The sequence below is a fragment of the Colius striatus genome, chromosome 18, assembly GCF_028858725.1.
Source record: "Colius striatus isolate bColStr4 chromosome 18, bColStr4.1.hap1, whole genome shotgun sequence".
Taxonomy (NCBI): Eukaryota; Metazoa; Chordata; class Aves; order Coliiformes; family Coliidae; genus Colius; species Colius striatus.
The window spans coordinates 9,454,332-9,474,264 of record NC_084776.1 but is presented as its reverse complement, the minus strand read 5'-3'; the positions used below and the strand labels follow the sequence as shown (position 1 = coordinate 9,474,264).

The 19,933-nt window shown below is 44.5% G+C and overlaps 1 protein-coding gene across 2 annotated transcripts; it reads right to left on the bottom strand.

The window, feature by feature from the left end:
* Nucleotides 1–3,022: 3,022 nt before the first annotated feature.
* Nucleotides 3,023–18,285, bottom strand: LOC104559729 (myosin heavy chain, skeletal muscle, adult-like). 2 transcript variants are annotated; one of them, XM_062010645.1, is made up of 38 exons: nucleotides 18,082–18,285; nucleotides 17,852–17,995; nucleotides 17,602–17,758; nucleotides 15,558–15,585; nucleotides 15,348–15,459; nucleotides 15,166–15,258; nucleotides 14,979–15,042; nucleotides 14,786–14,884; nucleotides 14,576–14,679; nucleotides 14,335–14,473; nucleotides 13,644–13,762; nucleotides 13,399–13,548; nucleotides 12,495–12,665; nucleotides 11,728–12,037; nucleotides 11,503–11,573; nucleotides 11,156–11,243; nucleotides 10,947–11,064; nucleotides 10,551–10,674; nucleotides 10,328–10,464; nucleotides 9,973–10,228; nucleotides 9,243–9,485; nucleotides 8,962–9,138; nucleotides 8,731–8,876; nucleotides 8,554–8,644; nucleotides 8,077–8,466; nucleotides 7,799–7,925; nucleotides 7,517–7,635; nucleotides 6,901–7,097; nucleotides 6,432–6,615; nucleotides 6,180–6,345; nucleotides 5,883–6,007; nucleotides 5,414–5,722; nucleotides 5,110–5,313; nucleotides 4,736–4,861; nucleotides 4,472–4,642; nucleotides 4,281–4,385; nucleotides 4,056–4,151; nucleotides 3,023–3,178 (listed from the first exon to the last, which is right to left on the bottom strand). In XM_062010645.1, the coding sequence occupies exons 1-38, from the start codon at nucleotides 18,283–18,285 to the stop codon at nucleotides 3,023–3,025; spliced, it is 5,820 nt and encodes a 1,939-aa protein (XP_061866629.1). The 2 variants fall into 2 exon arrangements, with proteins under 2 accessions (XP_061866629.1, XP_061866627.1); XM_062010643.1 differs by having other exon boundaries at nucleotides 15,166–15,288; nucleotides 15,354–15,459.
* Nucleotides 18,286–19,933: the final 1,648 nt, after the last annotated feature.

Sequence of the window (19,933 nt, the reverse complement as noted above, 5' to 3'; positions counted from 1 at the left end):
GAATCTTTAAAAGATCCTGCAGGGCAACACTCCTGGTGTGGGCAAGGATATCTTTGACTAGATTAGGTTGTTTGGAGTCCCATCCAGACTGAGTTTGAACAGTCTCATTGAAGGGGCATTCCTCAACTCTAGGGCCAGTCTGTTCCAGTGTCTCACCAGCCTCATCTTAAAAAATATCTTCCTTATCTCCGACCCGAATCAACCCTCCTGGTTTAAATCTTTGTTCCTTTGTCCTTTTGCTACTGGCCATGGTAGAAAGTCTTTCTTCACCTAGTCTTCCTTGTAAGCCACCTTCATACATTGAAAGACTGCAATGAGGTGTCCTCAGAGCCTTCCCATCTCCAGGCTGAGCAGGCCCAGCGCTCTCAGCCTTTTTTATAGGAGTCTTTTGACCATTTTTGTAGCTCTCCTTTGCACTTACTCAAGCAGATCCTTGTCTTGTACTGTGTACCTGAAAGCTGGATACAGTACTCCAGGTGGGAATCTTATGGTAACAGAAGTGAAGGATCACCTCTCTCTACAGGACTCTCAATCCAGTCACCCCCTGCTATATACTAATAGTGGAGATTGCCCTGACCCAGGTGTAGGACCTTTCACTTCACCTTGTTAAACTTCATCAGGTTCACATGGACCCACTCCTCAAGCCCATCAAGATCCCTCTGGATGGCTTCTCTTCCAACTACTGAACCTAAATCTATCCTCTCTCCCTACAGTCCCTGATAAAGCCCCCCCCCTCCCCAGTCTTTCATGTAGGTAACCTTTAAGTATTGGAAGGCTGATATGAGGTCTCTCATGAACCTTTTCTTCTCCAGGCTGAACAACTCCAGCTCTCTCAGATTATCTTCATAGAAGAGGGGCTCCAGATCTCTGATCATCATCATGGCCTCTTCTAGATCCACTCAAGCAGGTTCATGTCTTTCATATGCTGTGAAACCTCAGAGCTGAACATAGCACTGTCTCACAAGAATAGAGCAGAGGGGAAGAATCACCTCCCTTGCCCTGACAGCTACAATTCTTTCAATGCAGCCCAGGATGTGATTGGCTTTCTCATATTTGGCGTTCTCAATATTCTTACTGTCAGCTCATATTCACTTTTTCATTCACCAACATCCCCAAGTCCTTCTCCACAGGGCTGCTCACAATCCCCTCATCATCCTGTCTGTATTTGTGAGGGGGATTACCCTTACTCAGATGCAAGAGCTTACCCATGGCCTTGTAGAGCTTCATGAGGTTCTCACAGGCTCACCCCTCTGACCTGTTGTCCTGGGTTTGGCTGGGAGAGGGTTAATTTTCACAAGAAGCTGGGAGGGGCATGGCCAGCCTATCCCATACCTTGCTGACATCATGCTCAGTATATAGTGTGGAAGCAGCCTGGAGCATGCTGGAACTGCAGCTGCTCTGTTGGGACTTTGATCCTGCTCCCAACTGGCAATAATTGAGACTGGACACGATGGCTTTTTACATCTGCTTTCAGTTCTTCATTGCCAGTTTATGTAGACCCCTACTCAGACCCAGATTCAAGCTGCAACTTGTCTTCTCAGCTTCCATGTTACTTTTTCTGCATGTTGAATGGAAAATCACTAGTGTTGACAGGAAATACCAGCTACTAGTGAACACTGCCGGGTTTCCTTTCCACTGATGGGCTACTGCAGCTGCCTCTTTGCCCACTGTCTCCTCTGACCTTTCTTTCCATAGGCTAGTAAGAGAAGCTCCTGGTTGAGGCCTTAATTTTCTACAATATCACTATGGAAAGCACCACGTTTTGCAGCTGGGCTCTCTCACCAGGAAAGAAAAATTTAGCCAGGCAGCATATTGCTTCAGAGGGTTGTGCTGGAGACTCAGTTTTTGTGGACACTGATCTGATTTACAGGAATTAAAAAAATCATCACAGAACTGTCAGAGCCTTCCCCAGTTTTAGTGCAAGGGGAGGTGATACTCTCACAGTCCCCCAAACTAATTCAATTCATGAAGTAAGCATAAACTCAAAAAAAAAAACCAACTACCTCCTCTTAGCTTTCCAAATAAACATAAACTCTGTTGGTTATCAGCCCTCCATAAATGTGTCTTGGACAGTGGCCAGCAAAAGGAGCAGGTCTCACCTGACTTGTAACACAGCTGCCAAGTGCTGAGGTGATGTGTGGGTAAATATAGCATAAGATATTGTATCAAACAGAACAGTAGGAAGGCTGAGCTGGAAGGATTCACTGGCAGAAACTCTTGCCCTTCATTTCTCTCCATGTGAAGTTAAATTTCTGTTCTTCCCCAGTCACTAAGTAGTAAAGAAGAGATAAGTAGTTGGGAGGTAGATGACAAAAAGCTGTACCATGACATATGTCTACAAAAGTATAGAACATGTATACATATGTATACAAAAGGCAAAGCTCTGCCCAAAACCCAATAATGATACAGGCTTAAGTAGTAAAAACAGAAACAAAGGCAGTCTAGTGTTAATGGTGAATATGCAAAGGAACCTACATTACTTATTTTCTCATCAATACGTTCTACTATTATTGTTAATGTTGTTGATACTTTTTTTGTTGTTGTGATTTACTATAATTCTGACTACTACTATTACTTATCCTACTCTTTTCTGATCTATTTACTTGTCTTATATGTTTTACTTTTTTTCTGCCTCTCCTCCCCCATCCCACTGTGCCATGGGGAGAGTGAGCAAGTGGCTGTGTGATGCTTAATTTCAGCTGGGGTAAACCACAACAGTGAAAAGCTTCCTTTTTATCACACACTAAAGTAAGATAGAAAAGTAAATAGGAACTAAGTGACAAAAAGCTGTACTGTGACATGTGGACACCCAAAACTGTGCCCAAAGGCTAACGACAGCACAGCTCTAACGAGTAAGAAAGAAACAGGTGAAAATATGTACACATGGGTGTGTATGCAAAGGAATCTACATTCTTTATTCTCTACACATTAACAGCGTTGCATAGACTAATTCCAGAAGAAAGCGACCAAGAGGTTCACATTTTGTGCAGCCCTCAGGTCACTTTGTTGCCTCACGACATCCTCACTCTTCCTCTTCTATCTTCTTGCCATGAATCTCGCGGCTCTTTGCTCGGAGCTTGTTGACCTGCGACTCTGCAATGTCAGCCCGCTCCTCGGCTTCCTCCAGCTCGTGCTGGATCTTGCGGAACTTGGAGAGGTTGACATTAGACAGCTCCTCCTGTGCAGGGAGAGGAGTTGGTGGTGAGGAGCCTGGGGCAGAGCCTGCACTCCTCCTGTCGCCTGGCCTTGCAGGGCTGTGGCCCTTTCCTAGGGGAAGGCACAAACCTCCATCCCCCACCCTCCACTGCTTACAGGTCAGCCTACACAGACCTCCCCATCCTCCCTTATTCAGGGCCCCGCTGTGACAAGCTCACGAGTATCCTATCCTGCTTGAGGAACAATTTCTTCACTTGGATTTATCATTTGTGTATTTCTCCTCCCACTACTTAATGCCCAACCATTGCTTGAATAAAAAACGTTCCAGCCTTTATGTAGTGATATGAAAACGGGAAACAAGCAATGGTTTTAAATTAAAATGGGAAAGACTTAGTCTGGATATAAAGATGGGTTTTAATCATGAGGGTGGTGAAGCACTGAAACAGGTTTCCCAGATGTAGTGCAGGCCTCGTCACTGGTGTTCAAAACTCAAAATTCAAGATCAGGGTGAATGGGGTTTTAAGGAACTATTTCTAGTGGAAGGTGTCCCAGCCCACGACAGAGAGTAAAACTAGATGATTTTATAATGTCCCTTCCAACCCAAAATGTTCTATGATTCTGATTCAGGAACTTCTCAGTCAGTGGATATGGCCCCTGGGTTGTTTGGTCTCACCTCCTGTATAAAACAGGCTGCAGAACTTGTCTCAGTTCATTCCTGACTGCTGCAGGATGCTCAGAACTCAACAAGGCCTCATGACACTGTACTAAACAGTGAGGCCAAGACACAACATTGTGTCGTGCAGCTTCTCTCATGCTTCTTCCTGTTACTCATCCTCATCTCAGTGAGCGTGCTGGCCTTATGCAAAGTGTCTCTTGCTCATTCTCCAAGCAATACTTACAGCCTCCTCAGCTTGTCTCTTGTAGGATTTCACCTTCGTTTGCAGCTTGTCCACCAGATCCTGCAGCCTGAGAATATTCTTCCTGTCTTCCTCAGACTAGAGGGGTTGGCAAACAGGAGAGAGACTGAATTGGTTTCCCCACAATGCAAATTCCCCTGGGCTGCTAAGTGCAAAGAAGATTTAGTTCCTGTGGGAGAGTCAGCCCAAGGAGGCCTCCTGCCTTACCTGGTAGGTCAGCTCCTTCACCCTCCTCTCGTACTTGCGCACACCCTTCACGGCTTCAGCGCTGCGCTTCTGCTCAGCATCAACCTCCCCTTCCAGCTCCCGCACCTGCAATCACAAGACCATCCTTGCAGCTTCACTGGTGTCTTTCCAAGGGACATGCTCACTCGGGCACAAATAAAAGCCTCACTCACTCTGGCCTCCAGCTTCTGGATTTGCTTCTTGCCTCCCTTCAGTGCCAACTGCTCGGCCTCATCCAGACGGTGCTGCAGGTCCTTCACCGTCTGGTCCAGGTTCTTCTTCATCCTCTCCAGGTGGGCGCTGGTGTCCTGCTCCTTCTTCAGCTCTTCTGCCATCATGGCTGCCTGAGGACAGAAAAGAGTCAAAGCCATTTTGGGGTTGCAGACAGTTTTGGGAGAAGGTACTTATCTTAAGCTGGGAAAGGAGCCCCAACTCACATCAGTGATGGCCTTCTTGGCCTTCTCCTCAGCATTGCGGGCTTCCTGGATCGTCTCCTCCATTTCATTCTGAATTTGTATGATGTCTGTTTCCAGCTTCTTCTTGGTGTTGATCAAGCTGGTGTTCTGTGCAAACAGAAGAACAGGATTTATGCTTTTACACCTAATGTCTCCACATTTAGACTTAAAGAGTGCTGGATCTGAGAGTCTTTAATTAGAATTCTTTTTAGAGCCATAGTAACGAATCAGAAATGGGTGCCTGGCCATATCCCAGCAGGTCTCTTCAAGTGTTTCTTCAATAATCACTTAAAAGATGAGTAGCAATCACATTCTGTGTTATCCCTTGTAGATGACATTGCAATAGAGTGTCTGACCTGGGTATGGAGGAGCTGCACACGTTCAGTGGCATCAATAAGTTCCTGCTCAGCCAGTTTCCTTGACCTCTCTGTCTGCTCCAGAGCTGCCCGTAGCTCCTCAATTTCAGCCTGCAGCAGGTTTGCTCTGCGCTCCACCATGGCCACCTGCTCCTTCAGGTCCTCCTGGGTCCTGACAGCATCATCCAAGTGTATCTGGGTGTCCTGTAAAAGAGACAAGAGAAATTACAAGGTGTCAGTTGTGCTTCCGTCCCAAAACTGTAAAGGCCTTTAATTTGTCATTTACTAGCTTTATTGAACAGACCTTCAGTACTGCCTGTGTGTTTCTCAGGTTCTTTTGTGCCTCTGCAGCCACACGGTTGGCATGGCTCAGCTGGATCTCCATTTCATTCAGGTCTCCTTCCATCTTCTTCTTCAGCCTCAGGGCTTCATTCCTGCTCCTGATCTCAGCATCCAGGGTGCTCTGCATGGACTCCACAATTCTGAGGTGGTTCCTCTTCAGCTGTTCAATTTCCTCATCTTTCTCTGCTATCTTCCTGTCAATCTCTGACTTGACTTGGTTGAGCTCAAGCTGGAGGCGCAGGATCTTCCCTTCTTCATGTTCCAGGGAAGCCTGGACAAGTCAGCAGGAAAAGTGACTTAAACAGTGACCTCCTTTATAAATAATCTCTGTGGCAGTACTTCATGAAATCTAGGCTTGCTTTCCTGCCATCTCCCCAGATATCCACATCTATAGTTTCAGTCTGTATAGGTTTTATTAGCACTGTCTGTACCTCAGCTTCTTCCAGGGAGGCTTGGAGTTCAGATTTCTCCTGCTCAATTTGCTTCTTGATTTTCTCCAGCTCATGAATTGCCTTTCCTCCCTCTGCAATCTGCTCTGTGAGGTCAGAAATCTCCTCTATGGAAATAAAAAGAAATGGCATGATCAGGGACAGAGCACTATGGGAAGGGTCCTGTCATGGAGCAGGGACAAGCAAATTTGCAGACCTGCAGGCACACACCATGGTGGAGCAGTGGGTAATGCAGGGAAGTGAGAAAGCCCAGTCAGGAGCAGAGGGCCAGGGACTTACGCTGCAAGTTCTTGTTCTCACGCTTCAGCGTTTCCAGGTGGTCCAAGGACTCCTCATAGGCATTCTTCATCTTAAATAGCTCTGTGCTGAGTGAGCGAGACTCCTTCTGGGAGGCTTCCAGCTCAGCCTGAGTTTCCTCATACTTCTGCTTCCATTCTGCCAGGATCTGGAGAGAAACAAGGCGTGAGTATGGATGTTGCAATCAGGAGTGGATGCTCTGCCCAGGAACCCTTAGTCTGGAGCCCAAAACACCTTGTCAAAGTTCCTCTGCTTCTTATCCAGAACTGCACAGGCAGCATTTGATCTCTCCACATCAATCATCAGATCCTCCACTTCATTCTGCAGCCTCTGCTTTGTCTTCTCCAGGGAGGCACATTTGGCATTGACAGCTTCAACGTGTTCCTCTGCATCCTGCAGGCGCTGTGCCAGCTTCTTCCTGGGAGGAGATGAGCACAGGTCATGGTTACTATTAGAGTCTCCCACATCTGTGTGCTTGCACCTACTGAGTATCTGACCTGTCTCAGCATTTCTGGCCCTTTAGGCAACATTTGCTTTCCAATTCCTTTTCCTTTGTCTCCCTCATTCCCTCTACCGCAAAGACACTTATATCCCTAGCTGCTTCTTCACTTCTCTGTCATAACCGTCTGTCAGACACTCTATTTTTCAAGTTTCCTTGACAGTCTGTCTATCCAGCCATTCAGGATCCCACTTCCCCACGTACTTGGCCTCCTCCAGCTCCTCGGTGCGCTGAATAGCGTCCGTCTCGTATTTGGTTCTCCACTGGGCCACTTCGCTGTTGGCCTTGGACAGGGCGCGCTGCAGCTCCCCCTTGGCTTCCTGCTCCTCCTCATATTGTTCCCGGAGCAAGTCGCAGTCGTGGCGAGCAGACTGCAAGGCGTGGGCCAGGGCGTTCTTGGCCTGGAGGGACATTGAGGTTGGTAACTTGTGACTTGAACCCTCTTGACAGTATGTAACTCTATTTAGGTAAATGTAAAGCTAGGAGCTGATGAATCCTTCAGGAACATTGTCTGGAGGATTAGGATATGTTTGTGACAGTGGTTTTGCCTAAAGCAGAAGTTTAGACTCATGCCTCTGAATCCTCTCAGAGCGAGTATTATCAGAATCCCACAAAAGCCTCATGAATGACTTCCACCAGTAACAAAAGCATTACACTTGCTTCCCTCTCTAGCTTCCTAGTCGGGATATGTGCATTATGGATGTTCCCTCCAGTACTACATGTGTTTGGGGAAAGAATGCTGAACCAATCCTGGATCAGACAGGGTTCTCCAGATGCTTTTAGGAGTGATACAGATTGCGGGCAGTAGGTGCTTCCAGACCTTTATCTCTTCCTCTAGATGCCTCTTGAGTTCCTCAATCTGCTGGGTAAATCCTTGCTTGCCCCTTGACAGCTGAGAAATCAGAGCATCTTTCTCCTCCACCTGGCGGGAAAATTCACCTGAGAAGGGTAAAGTGAAAAAAGGTAACAAGACTATGAACAACATGACAGTTTCTGCCTGTAAAGCCAGGGAATCTGGAGAGGCTTGGAGAGCTTTGCACCCAGTGGTATCCTCATGGTGTGCAGCCACTCCCATTGCAGCTCAGGAATTGGGCTGTCTCACCTGATTCTGTCTGCAGACGAGCTCTTTGAGCATTGAGGTCATTGATCATGCGCTGGTTCTGCTCCTCCTTAGTTTTGATTTCACTCAGTTGGTCTTCCAGTGTGCGGCACATTTTCTCCAGATTGGCCTAGACAGCAACCACAAAGAAGGAAGAGAAATGAGCACCTGGTCCCTGCCTTATCCTGACAGCAGGGATATTTTGATGAGAAAGTGGCTGGTGAGTGTTGCTTTTGTGCCCTGCTTTGGCCCTGGGAGCATTTTCTACTGCAATTCCATACCTTGGCTTTGGAGACAGACTCCATGTTACTGGCCAAGTCGTCAATCTCCATCTTCAGCTCACTCTTCTCCTTCTCCAGCTTCTGCTTCACTCGCTGCAGGTTGTCGATCTGCTCCCCAAGCTCGGCTGTGCTGTCCGCGTGCTTCTTGCGCAGGGCGGCAGCCGTGGCTTCGTGCTGCAGCGTGGCCTCTTCCAGGTCACGCCGCATCTTCTGGAACTCCGCCTCACGCTTCTTGTTCATATCGATCTGAGCTGCTGTCGCCCCTCCTGCCTCTTCCAGCCGCTCGCTGATCTCCTCCAGCTCCCTGGAGAGGTCAGCCCGATGCTTCTCTGCTTTTGCCCGAGACGTTCGCTCGGCCTCAATTTCCTCCTCCAGTTCCTCAATACGAGCCTGGGAACATTTGGGACCCTTCACAGCCCTGCCCTGCTGCTACCTGACCTGAGAGCAGGTGACAGAGGGCAAGGAACAGAGACTTGCCTGCAGCTCCTTGATCTTCTTCTGTAACTGCATGCCCAGAGCTTGCTCATCTTCGATTTTGCTCTGGATCTGGCTGATTTCAAAGTCTTTCCTTTGGGCAAAGCAAACTGTGTTAGAGTTCCAAGAAAAGGACAAGTGCAGCAGCCCAGTGCTCAGGTGCCCCACAGCCACACTCACTTCTTCAGTTTCTCATCCAGCTGCTGCTTATCATTTTCCAAATCCATGATGCTGTCATGGGCCAGCTTCAGGTCTCCTTCGAGTTTCCTCTTGGCTCTCTCCAGGTCCATGCGCAGTTTCTTCTCTTGCTCCAGGGACCCTTCCAGCTGAAATGAACAAGACCATCAGTACTCTGCCAGCCAGGTTTAGCTGCATACCTGTCCTGTTCTTGCTGTGTGCCTGTGTGCTTACATCATCCACTTGCTGCTCCAGCTTGATTTTAGCTTTGGTCAGCGTGTTGACTTTGTCCTCTTCTGCCTGCAGGTCGTCCAGTGTCTGCTGATGGGCCTCTTGGAGGGCTTTCTTCTCTTTTGTCAGCTTGGCAATGGTCTCGTCCAGAGCTGCCATCTCCTCTGTGAGGTTTTTCACCTTTGGGAAGAAGGGAGCAAGTGCAAATAAAGGATGTAGACATAGAAAGTGTGCAACAGCATACTGCTCTTTTCTGGGTGTGAATGACAGTTTCTGCCCTATACCTTGTTTTCAGTGGCATGTTTTTCCTTCTCAACCTTGGCCAATGTTAACTCAAGGTCATCAATATCTTTCTTCAGCTCTGAACATTCATCTTCCAGCTTCCTCTTCTTGGCTGTCAGCTCAGCATTAATTTCCTCCTCATCTTCAGCCCTTTCAGTCACCTCCTTAATTTTGGCTTCCAGCTGGATTTTGGTTTTGATGAGCTGGTCACACCTTTCCTCAGCATCAGCCAAGCTGTCTGCTTCCTGTTGGAGAGACACAGATTGTCATGGGTTGTAATGTTTTGAAATTTCTTTACTCTGTCACTTAGCAGACCTGTCTTAAAATGAGGGCTGAACTTGGACTTCCACTCTGGTAACTGAAGATCTTGCCAGGTGTTTGGTGGGAAACCCATTCATCTGCTGTCAACACGGATTCCAAATATTTTTATGTTTTAAAGAAATGCCTCACAGAGAGGGTAGATGACAGAAAAAGTATTCAATAATTTCTTCTTTTTAATTGACTCACAATGAACTTGATGTCTGGAGATTAAAGACTTTGTAAGAATAAGTTAGTGGAGCAAGTGGTGGGGTTTTTTTGGTGTGAAGAAAATACTTTTTCCTAATTGAGTCTGAATGGGCACTATCTGTGTTTCTGAAAGCAATCAAGGCCTTCTAGTGAAGTTCTAAGTAGGAAAAGGGAGTCCTCCTCTGATCCTTCTCTTCTCAGGGATAAATGAACAGTGACACTCACAGCCTGCACTTGGAGCTGCAGATCATTTTTCTCTTGCAGGAGGGCCACCATTTTCTCCTCCAGCTCCTTCCTCTTTGCCTCAGACTTGGCAAGCTCCTCCTTGGTTTTCTCAAACTCCTGTTTCATGTTGGCCATCTCCTTCTCAGATTCTGCACTCTTCAGCAAGGGCTTGATCTTGAAGAACAATTTCATCCAGGGCCAGTGCTTGACATTCATGAATGCACGAACGTTGTACTGGATGCAGAAGATGGAATCTCTGAAAGAAAATTCATATGCTTATTGCTCTGTGAGTGGTGAATTTAGATTCATTTATCCACGTCCCAAAAAACTTGACGCATGGGTGAGGAATATCTACCTCCTCTCCACCATTTTCCGATACTCCACTCTCATTAGGAAGCCCCTGCACCTGGCTTGTGTCATTGTCATAATCTCTGCTAGTTTTTCATCTCTCATCTCCTCCAGCAGACCTATCAGTCCAGCTTTGAAGAACACCTTGGGAAATGGAATATTGCAGGACATCAGTCTCAGGCTGCATGTAATAGAGGCACGTAGAATTTTCAAGCCAGTCTTGTATGTACCTTGGTGTGACCAAATCTGTACTGGGTATGATCCACATCAATAGACCCAAGAAGTTTCTCTGAAGCCTTCTTGCTGTCCATGAACTGACCTTCTGGAATAGCACTTGCATTAAGCACTCTATATCTGTAGGGGAAAGGAGAACATGAAAAAAGTCACGTGTGCAACTGAACCCCACAGCCCTCTCAGTGAGAGCTGAGTAATGCTATGTGTTAGAGTTCATTCTTTCAAGAGAACGTAAATGAACTTTTCATACTGCTAACTCACAGTCCAGGAATATCCTCACCATCAACACAAAAGATGTTGCTACTACTTTTGAAGTATAATGTTTCAAGTTGGTTAAGGTACTCAGGCTCTTCAGCTTGGTCTGACTGAGGAGAAAGGTAGAGAACTCTTACCTCTGTTTGAAGTCAGCATACAGGACTCTGCTGGGGAATCCTTTCCTGCAAATCCTGATCCCTTCCAGCACACCATTACACCTCAGCTGATGCAGCACCAGCTCATGCTCCATGGCACCTAACAAATACCACCATTAGTGACTACCCCACTATTTGACACTCAGAAGAGCTTCTGCTACCCAAGTTTTCCTTCAACTGGACTCCCTTACCAGGTGTTTTTGTTTCATTTGGGATGATGCATCGTACAAAATGGGGGTGAGTGCTCCGTAGATTTGTCATCAGTTTGTTTAAATTCTCCTGTGAGATTACAAGGTGAAGTTTAGATTAATGCTTGTAGGCACTGCATGCTTTTGTATCACATGCATGTAAAACTGAATAATTTGGTCTCTCGATCTGTTAGAAATGCACGGTTATATTGCTACACACCTCCCTCAAACAATGTGAAGAAGAGTCTGCTCAGGTAAATACAGGGATGTATTCTCACAGCAATTCTACTTAATTCCTTTGTTAGTTCAGTGCTTATATTTAAAGATAAGGTAGTGAATTCTGCCCTTACCCGGAAAAGAGCTGAGACAGTCTGGAAAGAAGAACCCTTCTTCTTGCCCCCCTTTTTGCCACCACCAGCCTCTGCAAAGGCAAGCAAAGAAATAAAGCATTAAAATATGGATATTGCACATTGGAGACCACAGAACACAGAATAATGTTAAATGTTTAGTGTTTACTGCTTTAGTTCTCTGTCAGCATTACCCTACAATGAAAACACAATTGTCACAGAGCTGACCTGCATCTGCTCCACCATAGTTGGCAAAGAGTAGGGCCAGTGTCTTAAGGGATGATTTCTGGTACAACCCAATGACAGTTTCATTCAGAGGGTCCTTGTTCTTCTCCAGCCAGCCACTGATGTTGTAGTCCACTGTGCCAGCGTAGTGCACCAGGGAGAAGTGAGCCTCAGCCTTGCCTTTGGCAGGTTTGGGCTTCTGGAAGTTGTTGGACTTGCCCAGGTGCTGGTCATAGAGCTTGTTCTTGAAAGAGGTGTCAGTTGCCTTGGGGAACATGCACTCCTCTTCCAGGATGGAGAAGATGCCCATAGGCTGGAAAGTACAAGAAGTGACAGAAATATTATAATGATGTGAAATGTGCTATGAAGAACACTGGAAGAACAGTGTGTGGTAGAAAGCCTATATGTTCCCATAATGGGGAATACAGCTGAAAGAGGACCAGTTGTCTTGGGAAGCCATGTGAGACAATATTTATTTCCCAATTTTGTTCATGGAGTTCTGATTTTAGTCTGATTTTAGGCTGATTCCAATTTGTTTTGAAGAAGTCTGTTGGTTGTAGTCCAGGCTGTCTTTCTGTGCTTGACCAGCTAATACAGGACTCATGACACAGACTGGTATTTCCTAACTTCTCCTCCCCAGGCTACAATAAATAGCAGTATAAAATATTTCTGTTTAGTGATACTGAATGTGTGGATGTGAGGTCTTTCTGAGCTGAATCTGGCTCAGAAATAGCACAGAATTCCAAAGGACACTTGTATGCTAAAGGTACCTTCTCAATGAGCTCAATGCAGGCAGCCAGGTCCATCCCAAAGTCAATGAACTCCCATTCAATCCCTTCCTTCTTGTACTCCTCCTGCTCCAGCACGAACATGTGGTGGTTGAAGAACTGTTGCAGTTTCTCATTGGTGAAGTTGATGCACAGCTGCTCAAAGCTGTTGAACTGCCCAAAGCAAGGAGAGGAGCACAGGTTCTCAAGGTGTGGCAATTACCACAGGGTTTTGCCAGCATTCTCCTAATGCTGTTTGAATTTCCCCCAAACACCTCTCCTATCTGTACTGTAACAGTGTGTCTTTCCTGAGCAGGATCTCTATTGTAAAATTTACTGTCCCTGAAGGATTTTATTATTATTAATTTCAAAATTAAGCTTAAAAAATTCATTCCTATTGTGCTACTGAAAAGCAAATTGCTCAGTAACCACAGCTGCAGCATCATGTAGTTGCCCCAGCTCTCTGACCTCCCAGAAAGTGGAAACCTCCTCTGTGTCCCATGCAAGAATTTCTCTGCCCTCAGATCATCAGTCTGGGGTTTCCTCTGCTCTCACAACACTGAAGCATCATCACTGCATTCAAAACACCAGAAACAGACTGATAACTTTCTCAGAGCAGTGTCCTTCCCTTGGCTTCTCCAAGAGCATCGGCTCACACCTGTATCAGCCTTAGTCCTTGAACCGTATCTTTGTTTGCAAGCTCAAGGGCCTCTGAGACCTCTTATCAGAGCTTTTCTCTACCTGTTGGCAATGTTAAAATCAAGTGTCTTAAAGCCATTTGAAGGCACTACAGAGGAGGTGTTCCTAGAAAACTGCAGATGAGGATGGTGAACAAAATGTGTTTCTGAATCCTTATGACCCCTCCCTGACTGCCCTTTGTCTATGGTGACAAATTCCTGTTCCTTACATCGAAGATTTCAAAGCCAGCAATATCCAGGACACCAATGAAGTACTGTCTGGGCTGCTTCGTATCCAGTTGTTGGTTGATACGAATAACCATCCACAGGAACATCTTCTCAAAGACAGCCTTTGCCAGAGCACCCACGGAATTGTTCACCTAAAATAGAGAAGAAGGGAATGAAGTTACTTCCTAGGTCTAAAAAGCACACTCAGGTTCTCTTTCAAGCCACCTCCAAGCAATCTTCTGTTTACCTGTGACACATTTTGACCTTTGGTCACATATTCATTTCCAACTTTGACTCGGGGATAACACAGGGCTTTGAGCAGGTCAGCTGAGTTCAAACCCATTAAGTAGGCAGCCTTGTCAGCCACTAAAGAGGAAGACAGGGAGAAGCCTTTACCTTTGGACATTGGCTACAATTTGGTCAATGAGAAGAACTCTGCTGTTCAAAATAATAGAATGGAAAAGCATTGTTCCAGTCACATACAAAGTGTTAATGGTCTCATTACAGGATGTAAATTCTAGAAGCTATTGATAGCTGCATTTGAGTCTGGTAGTTCCCTGGAGACCCCCAAAAGTCTCTCAGCATAGATGAGGCATGCATGTAGCATGTATTTTCTGTGGAAAGTGGATTTCTGCATAGCAAAGAATTCAGGATTTATTTTAACAAAAACATGATTGCCCATGTAAAGCTTTTACAGGTGAATATCCTGTGTTGAAGTTCAAGTTCTTCGTATCAGACTGAACCCATTGGATAAAATAATAGTTTTCCACATGATCAGGAAAGCCTCTCTGCAGTTAGACAGACAATGATCAAAGATGCATTCGCTCAATGGTTTATGTGGTGATTGAGACCAACAAAGACCTGCCTTTGGAGGTCTACACATCATCTCTGCAGACAGAGAAATTCTTGACTAAATCAGCTGCTGTATCTGCTGATACCTTCTGTGCCATCAGGCTCTGCCTGCTCCTCTCGTTGTTTCTGCTTGAACTTCAGGTTGCCATAGTGCATGACAGCCCCTGTCAGTTTGTAGATGGCTGTCTTCTCATCAGCACTGAAGCCCAGGATGTCAATGGCACTCTGCAGTCAAAACAATGAATTAAAATATGTGTCCCTACTAGGTCACCCAGATCACCTTTGAGACACGTAGTAGGTACCTTTGTGTTGTGTTGTGTTACTTACATCTGTAGCCATCAGCTCCTCCTGGTCATCAATGCTGGGCACAGTGACCTCACCTTGACTCACGTAGTGGAAATCGTAAGGGTTGGTGGTAATGAGGAGCATGTCTGAAAGCATGAGGAGACAAGGCACAGGCTTAGTTTTGCCAACCAGGTAACACAGCAAACAGTTGCTCAGTGACCATCCTCAAAAAGTCATAATGCTCCTTCCTACCAATTAGCTCTGGCTTCTTGTTGGACATGATCTGATAGAATATGTGGTAGCTTCTTTCTGCTTTCAGCTGGAAAGTGACTCTGGACTTCTCCAGCAGATCTGTCAAGGAAAGTGGATGGAATCAGGCGCAGGAATGCACATGTATTTAAAGGAATTTGGGAAGGAATGTGGTGAGGCCAGGAGAGTGTCTTACAAGTCTCAATGTCAGCAGAAGCCAGTTTGCCTGTGGCACCAAAGTGGATTCTGATGAATTTACCCTGTTCAGGAGAAACAGCAGCACTTCAGCCTGGATGCATTGCATTACCATCTCCTTCTCAGAACATACCACTAGTCCATCACTGCTCTTATTACGAGTGATTTTGTCTAAGGCAACAACTTACAAAGCGTGAGGAGTTGTCGTTCCTCACAGTCTTGGCATTTCCAAAGGCCTCCAGCAGTGGGTTGGCGCTGATGATTTGATCCTCAAGCGTTCCCTGCAGGATGATAATTATTGATGGGCATCTGTTGCAAAAATCACATCAGGAACAGAGGAAAGCATCCATTCCAGACAGTGTCTGTTTACCTGCATTTTGCCAGGCTGGTCTTCCTTCTTCTTCTCCCCACTGGCTGCAATTGTTGCAAAGTACTGGATGACACGCTTTGTGTTCACAGTCTTCCCTGCACCGGATTCTCCGCTGCCAAACCAAAGAGAGAAGCAGAGAGCGTGTGGTCAGGCAGGAGGTGCCCTGGCCCTGGGCAGCCCTGCAGGGCCCCGAGGAGGCGGTGTACATACGTGATCAGGATCGACTGGTTCTCGCGATCTGTGGGATAGGGAGAAACAAGGAGATAAATCAATATGTGTCACAAATATCCTGGCTAAAAATATTCCTGAGACTTTTAGAATATGCATTAGTTCTATGCTGCTAATTCCCTTCAAAAACCTGTGTGCCTTCACCCTGTTTCCCAGCTGCAGTAACCTTTTACCAGAATACTTCTCTATCGTTTAGAATATTGAATTTTGGTAGTTCCAGAGGTAGATTTCATGGTTTTCTGTGTAACAGCTTGGGCTGAGTTTGCTTTCCATAATTTTGTCTACTTTATTTTTTATCCCATGCTCAGATCTTTTTTTATTGCTTCAAACTTTATCATCCAGTCTGCTCTGGTTTTGAACCACTTACTTGATAGTTTGTTCTGAGCTTGAGTTGTCATCTACTCTTTCCTTGTCTATTAATCTCTCCATCATGCATAATTTTATAAAGTAGCACAAATTCTTGGTTTGGAGTAACCTGAGTGATTGTCCTGCTGTAACTTATGGAAAACTTTTAATCTTTGTCTTTACCTGTTCCATTTGCAATATATACTTTTCTCTTTTTTTGGGAGGAAAAGATGGGCAGAAATGAGTAACGTACATGAGGTTCAGACATTCCTTGAGTAAACACCATGATATACTGAATTTTTTTGTCTGTTTTGGACTCTCATTTCTTGCTCTATTGAATCCCACTATAAGGAGGAGTTCCAGAAATGAATAATTCCCACACTTCTTTAAGGTAAACAAATGAAAATCTCATGTAGATTTGCTGATGTGACCTTATATTTTCCAAAGTTTCTTTTTAAATTTTGTCTGTGTCTGTACAAAACTCTACAGATTCATTTTAAGCCTTCCTACTCCTTATGTAATTGAAAAAGAAACAAACACAAATCTTTATGTGTATCACAAGTTGTTTCCAAGCCTTTAATTTTGCAAGTCTTCTTGTATTTTCACTGTTAACTAGCCAGAGTTATGTTTTAAAGAAAGTGTACGTGTCTTTAATAATTTACCTTAACATGCTCTGTAGCTGAACTGGCTTTGAAAGAAAGTGCTTTTGCCAGATGATTTACTTTTTTCTGTGCCTCTAGGAGGGTGTTTTCCAGTCATTTGCATGCAATGTGAAGAGACTAAGCCATTAGGCAACTAACTTCTCATGAAAAAAGCCATTTACCAAGTTCCTGTATATCTCCTGAAGGTACCAACAAGAGTAAATGTACAATGACTTATATAGATATTGCCACAATAACACACACTAACAAAACATCAATTTCCTATTGTTCCATTTTCAGAGTAATCTCTTCCAAATTACCTTCTTTTTAATTAAAAATATTAATGTATTTAATTAAATACAGTAATTGGGGAGGGAGAGTGGGAGCAGATATTCTAACAAATAAACATATCTCACTTTGTTTAATATTTTTCTGACTAATCTGCACTTTCTTGAAAGTCTGGAGATTTACAGAATGCTAGAAAAGTGTTCACTACACTTCTTTCTTATTGATTCCATTTGTATTAATAAATGGAGAAGAAGAAAATGTTTCTGAGATGAAGGAAGTGTCAATTTTCCAGGCAACATTTCACTGTGATGTCTAAGACTGCCTCCTGAGTTTATGTAAAACCATCGTATGAAGTGTTACCTTCAATGTTGAATCTCTTTTCCTTTTAAACACAATCTCACTTACAAACTCCACCCTAGTGACTTTCAGTCCTGCAAAGCAGATAAGGCAAAGAACAATTCTCCCAACTAAGAAAAAAGAACTTTAAACTTTTATTCAAACTTCTTTGAAGTAAAATCTGACAATGTATTCAGCTTTAAGCTGTGTCCTCCCAATGTCTTGGACAGTAAATTCTAATGTTGATTGCTAGACATGTGATCTCAATGGTGCCCAGTAAAGAAAATATTTCCAATTCGGAGAGAACATCCAGCCTCCCAAGATCTTCAAACTGAATTAGTTTTAACGAAAAGACTTGCTTTCTCTTCAGTGGGTGTACACAGACACACAATTTAAAAGAATATCAATCAACTCACCAGTCAGCATGAACTGATAGGCGTTGTCAGAGATGGAGAAGATGTGTGGAGGGGCCTCCTGGCGCTTCTTGCCTCGGTAGGCCAACACCACCTCCGGGTTGTACACCGGCAGCCACTTGTAGGGGTTGACGGTGACGCAGAAGAGACCCGAGTAGGTCTGTGGGGAAGGGAGACAGCACGTTGGCTTCCCCTGAGGCTGGCAGAGCAGCTCGTCCTGGCTGCCCACAGGAAGCCTGCTGCTGGTACTCACGTAGATCATCCAGGCTGCGTAACGCTCTTTGAGGTTGTACAGCACGGCGGGCTCGTGGAGGTGGGTCATCATGGCCATGTCCTCGATTTTGTCGTACTTGGGAGGGTTCATGGAGAAGATTTGATCATCTTTTACAGTTAGGGTCTGTCAAACGAAGACATCCATCCATATATGTCAGCTACAATAAGACAGGGAATTACCTATTGTTTTAACCCTGGGTTTTTACCCACCTCTCCACCTTCAGTCTTGACGGTGACTTTCCCTGACTCCTTACTCTGGATTGTCCCTTTTACAAAGGATTCTTTAGGATGTACTACAAAGACAGATGTCTTGGCATCGAAGGGCTTGTTCTGGTCCGCAATTCTCTCCTTCTCTGACTTTCGGAGGTAAGGAGCCGCCTCCCCAAAGGCGGCCATCTCAGCGTCTGTTGACATGGCTGAACTTTGTTGAAGGCTTGCCGACAGATAATGTTTCTAGGAGAGATTAAAAGTAACATCAATGGATCATTAATGTACCTTGCTTCCAAGGAGACTTTTTCCAATGTTTTAAAACTAAGCACGTACTACAATTGCTGAAACTAGTAAAACCAGCCCTCCTCCTGATTGATGACTTAAACCCAGAAAAGAACAATCTTGTTTTCATCCTTGATTAATACAGAATAACCTTTTAGAAATTGCTCATATTTGTGCCTTGTGACACTGTACAGACTGTACATTAGCTTTACAGATTATGCAGTGTTTGAGAGTATTAATTATGTTAAAGGAACCTTCTTATTCTTGTGTAGAATTAAAAAAATATATATATATATAGGTAGGAAATACACAGATGCCTTGAAAGCAGATTAAAAAAACTTATCTGGAAACGGTTTCAGAGGGAAAAATATCATGTGTAACATCCAATATAAATGGTGATGCCTAGTCTCAACAAATCACTAGACCCAGCAAGCTTACCTTGAAACTTTTCTTGGAGACGGGGCACAGTACTGCAAAGACACTTTTATAGAGTCTGGTTGGCAGATGCTCCAGATTCCTCCTCTTTCTTCGGTCAAAATATTTTTTGGCAAACATTCTTTGGCAAAGCATTGTCTGGCAAACTTAACTGAAGACATAATCGTCATTTGATTTGACCAGATATATTTAGAAATGTTTTGTATCTTACCAATGATGTGAATGCCTTGACTGTAAATAATTTGACAAGAGACTTACGGAGAGAATCTCAATTAGTCAAGGCACTTGGAAGTAGGATTTATGGATTCTATTGCTGTGTTTCCAGTGATTTCCTCCTGAACTCAAGATAGATTTTTATTACATGACTTCTGTAACTCTTCCAGTTGCATTGTGCGGATAACATTGATGTTTTCCACATGATGCTCTGAGGCTAATGAAAGAATGAATTAGGAGCAATAGATAAACTGTGGGAAAATAAAAGCTAAAAAGTTCTTGTGACATTAATTTCATTCTTATGTTCATCTAATTTTTGAAATGAGGTAAACAAAATGTGTCAGAGTCAAAATTCCTACATATGGTATTCTTGGGAACAGAGATACAGAAGAAAACCAAAGAAACAATTACATTATTTTTCTAAACATTCCTAATAGTAAAGTAATTAACAATTTACTGTGCCTCCTCAATTAGTACAGAGTTTTAAGAACATGATGGACCCAAAAATGTAAAGCAGTATTCTAAACAGCTTAAGCCTGTTCCTCATATATCTACCCACCATAAACAAATATATCAAGCAATGGCGTCAACGAAGTCAGGAGACAGAGGAGGTTCCTGTAGCCCCTCACTACCTATGACTACAATTTAGTGGCAAGGATGTTGTGGGGGACCATATCAAAGGCCTTGCAGAAGTCCAGGTAGATGACATTAGTTGCTCTTCTCCTGTGCACGGCAGTGATGCAGTCACTCTGTCATGGAAGGTCACTAGTTCAATCAGGCACAATTTGTTTTTGGGGAAGCCATAGTAATTGTCTTTAATGACCTATGACCTAACATCTATGGTGTCTTCCATAGACTTTGACACAACTTCATCAAAGGTCTGTTCCATGATCTCACCAGTCATTGACATGGGGCTGACTGG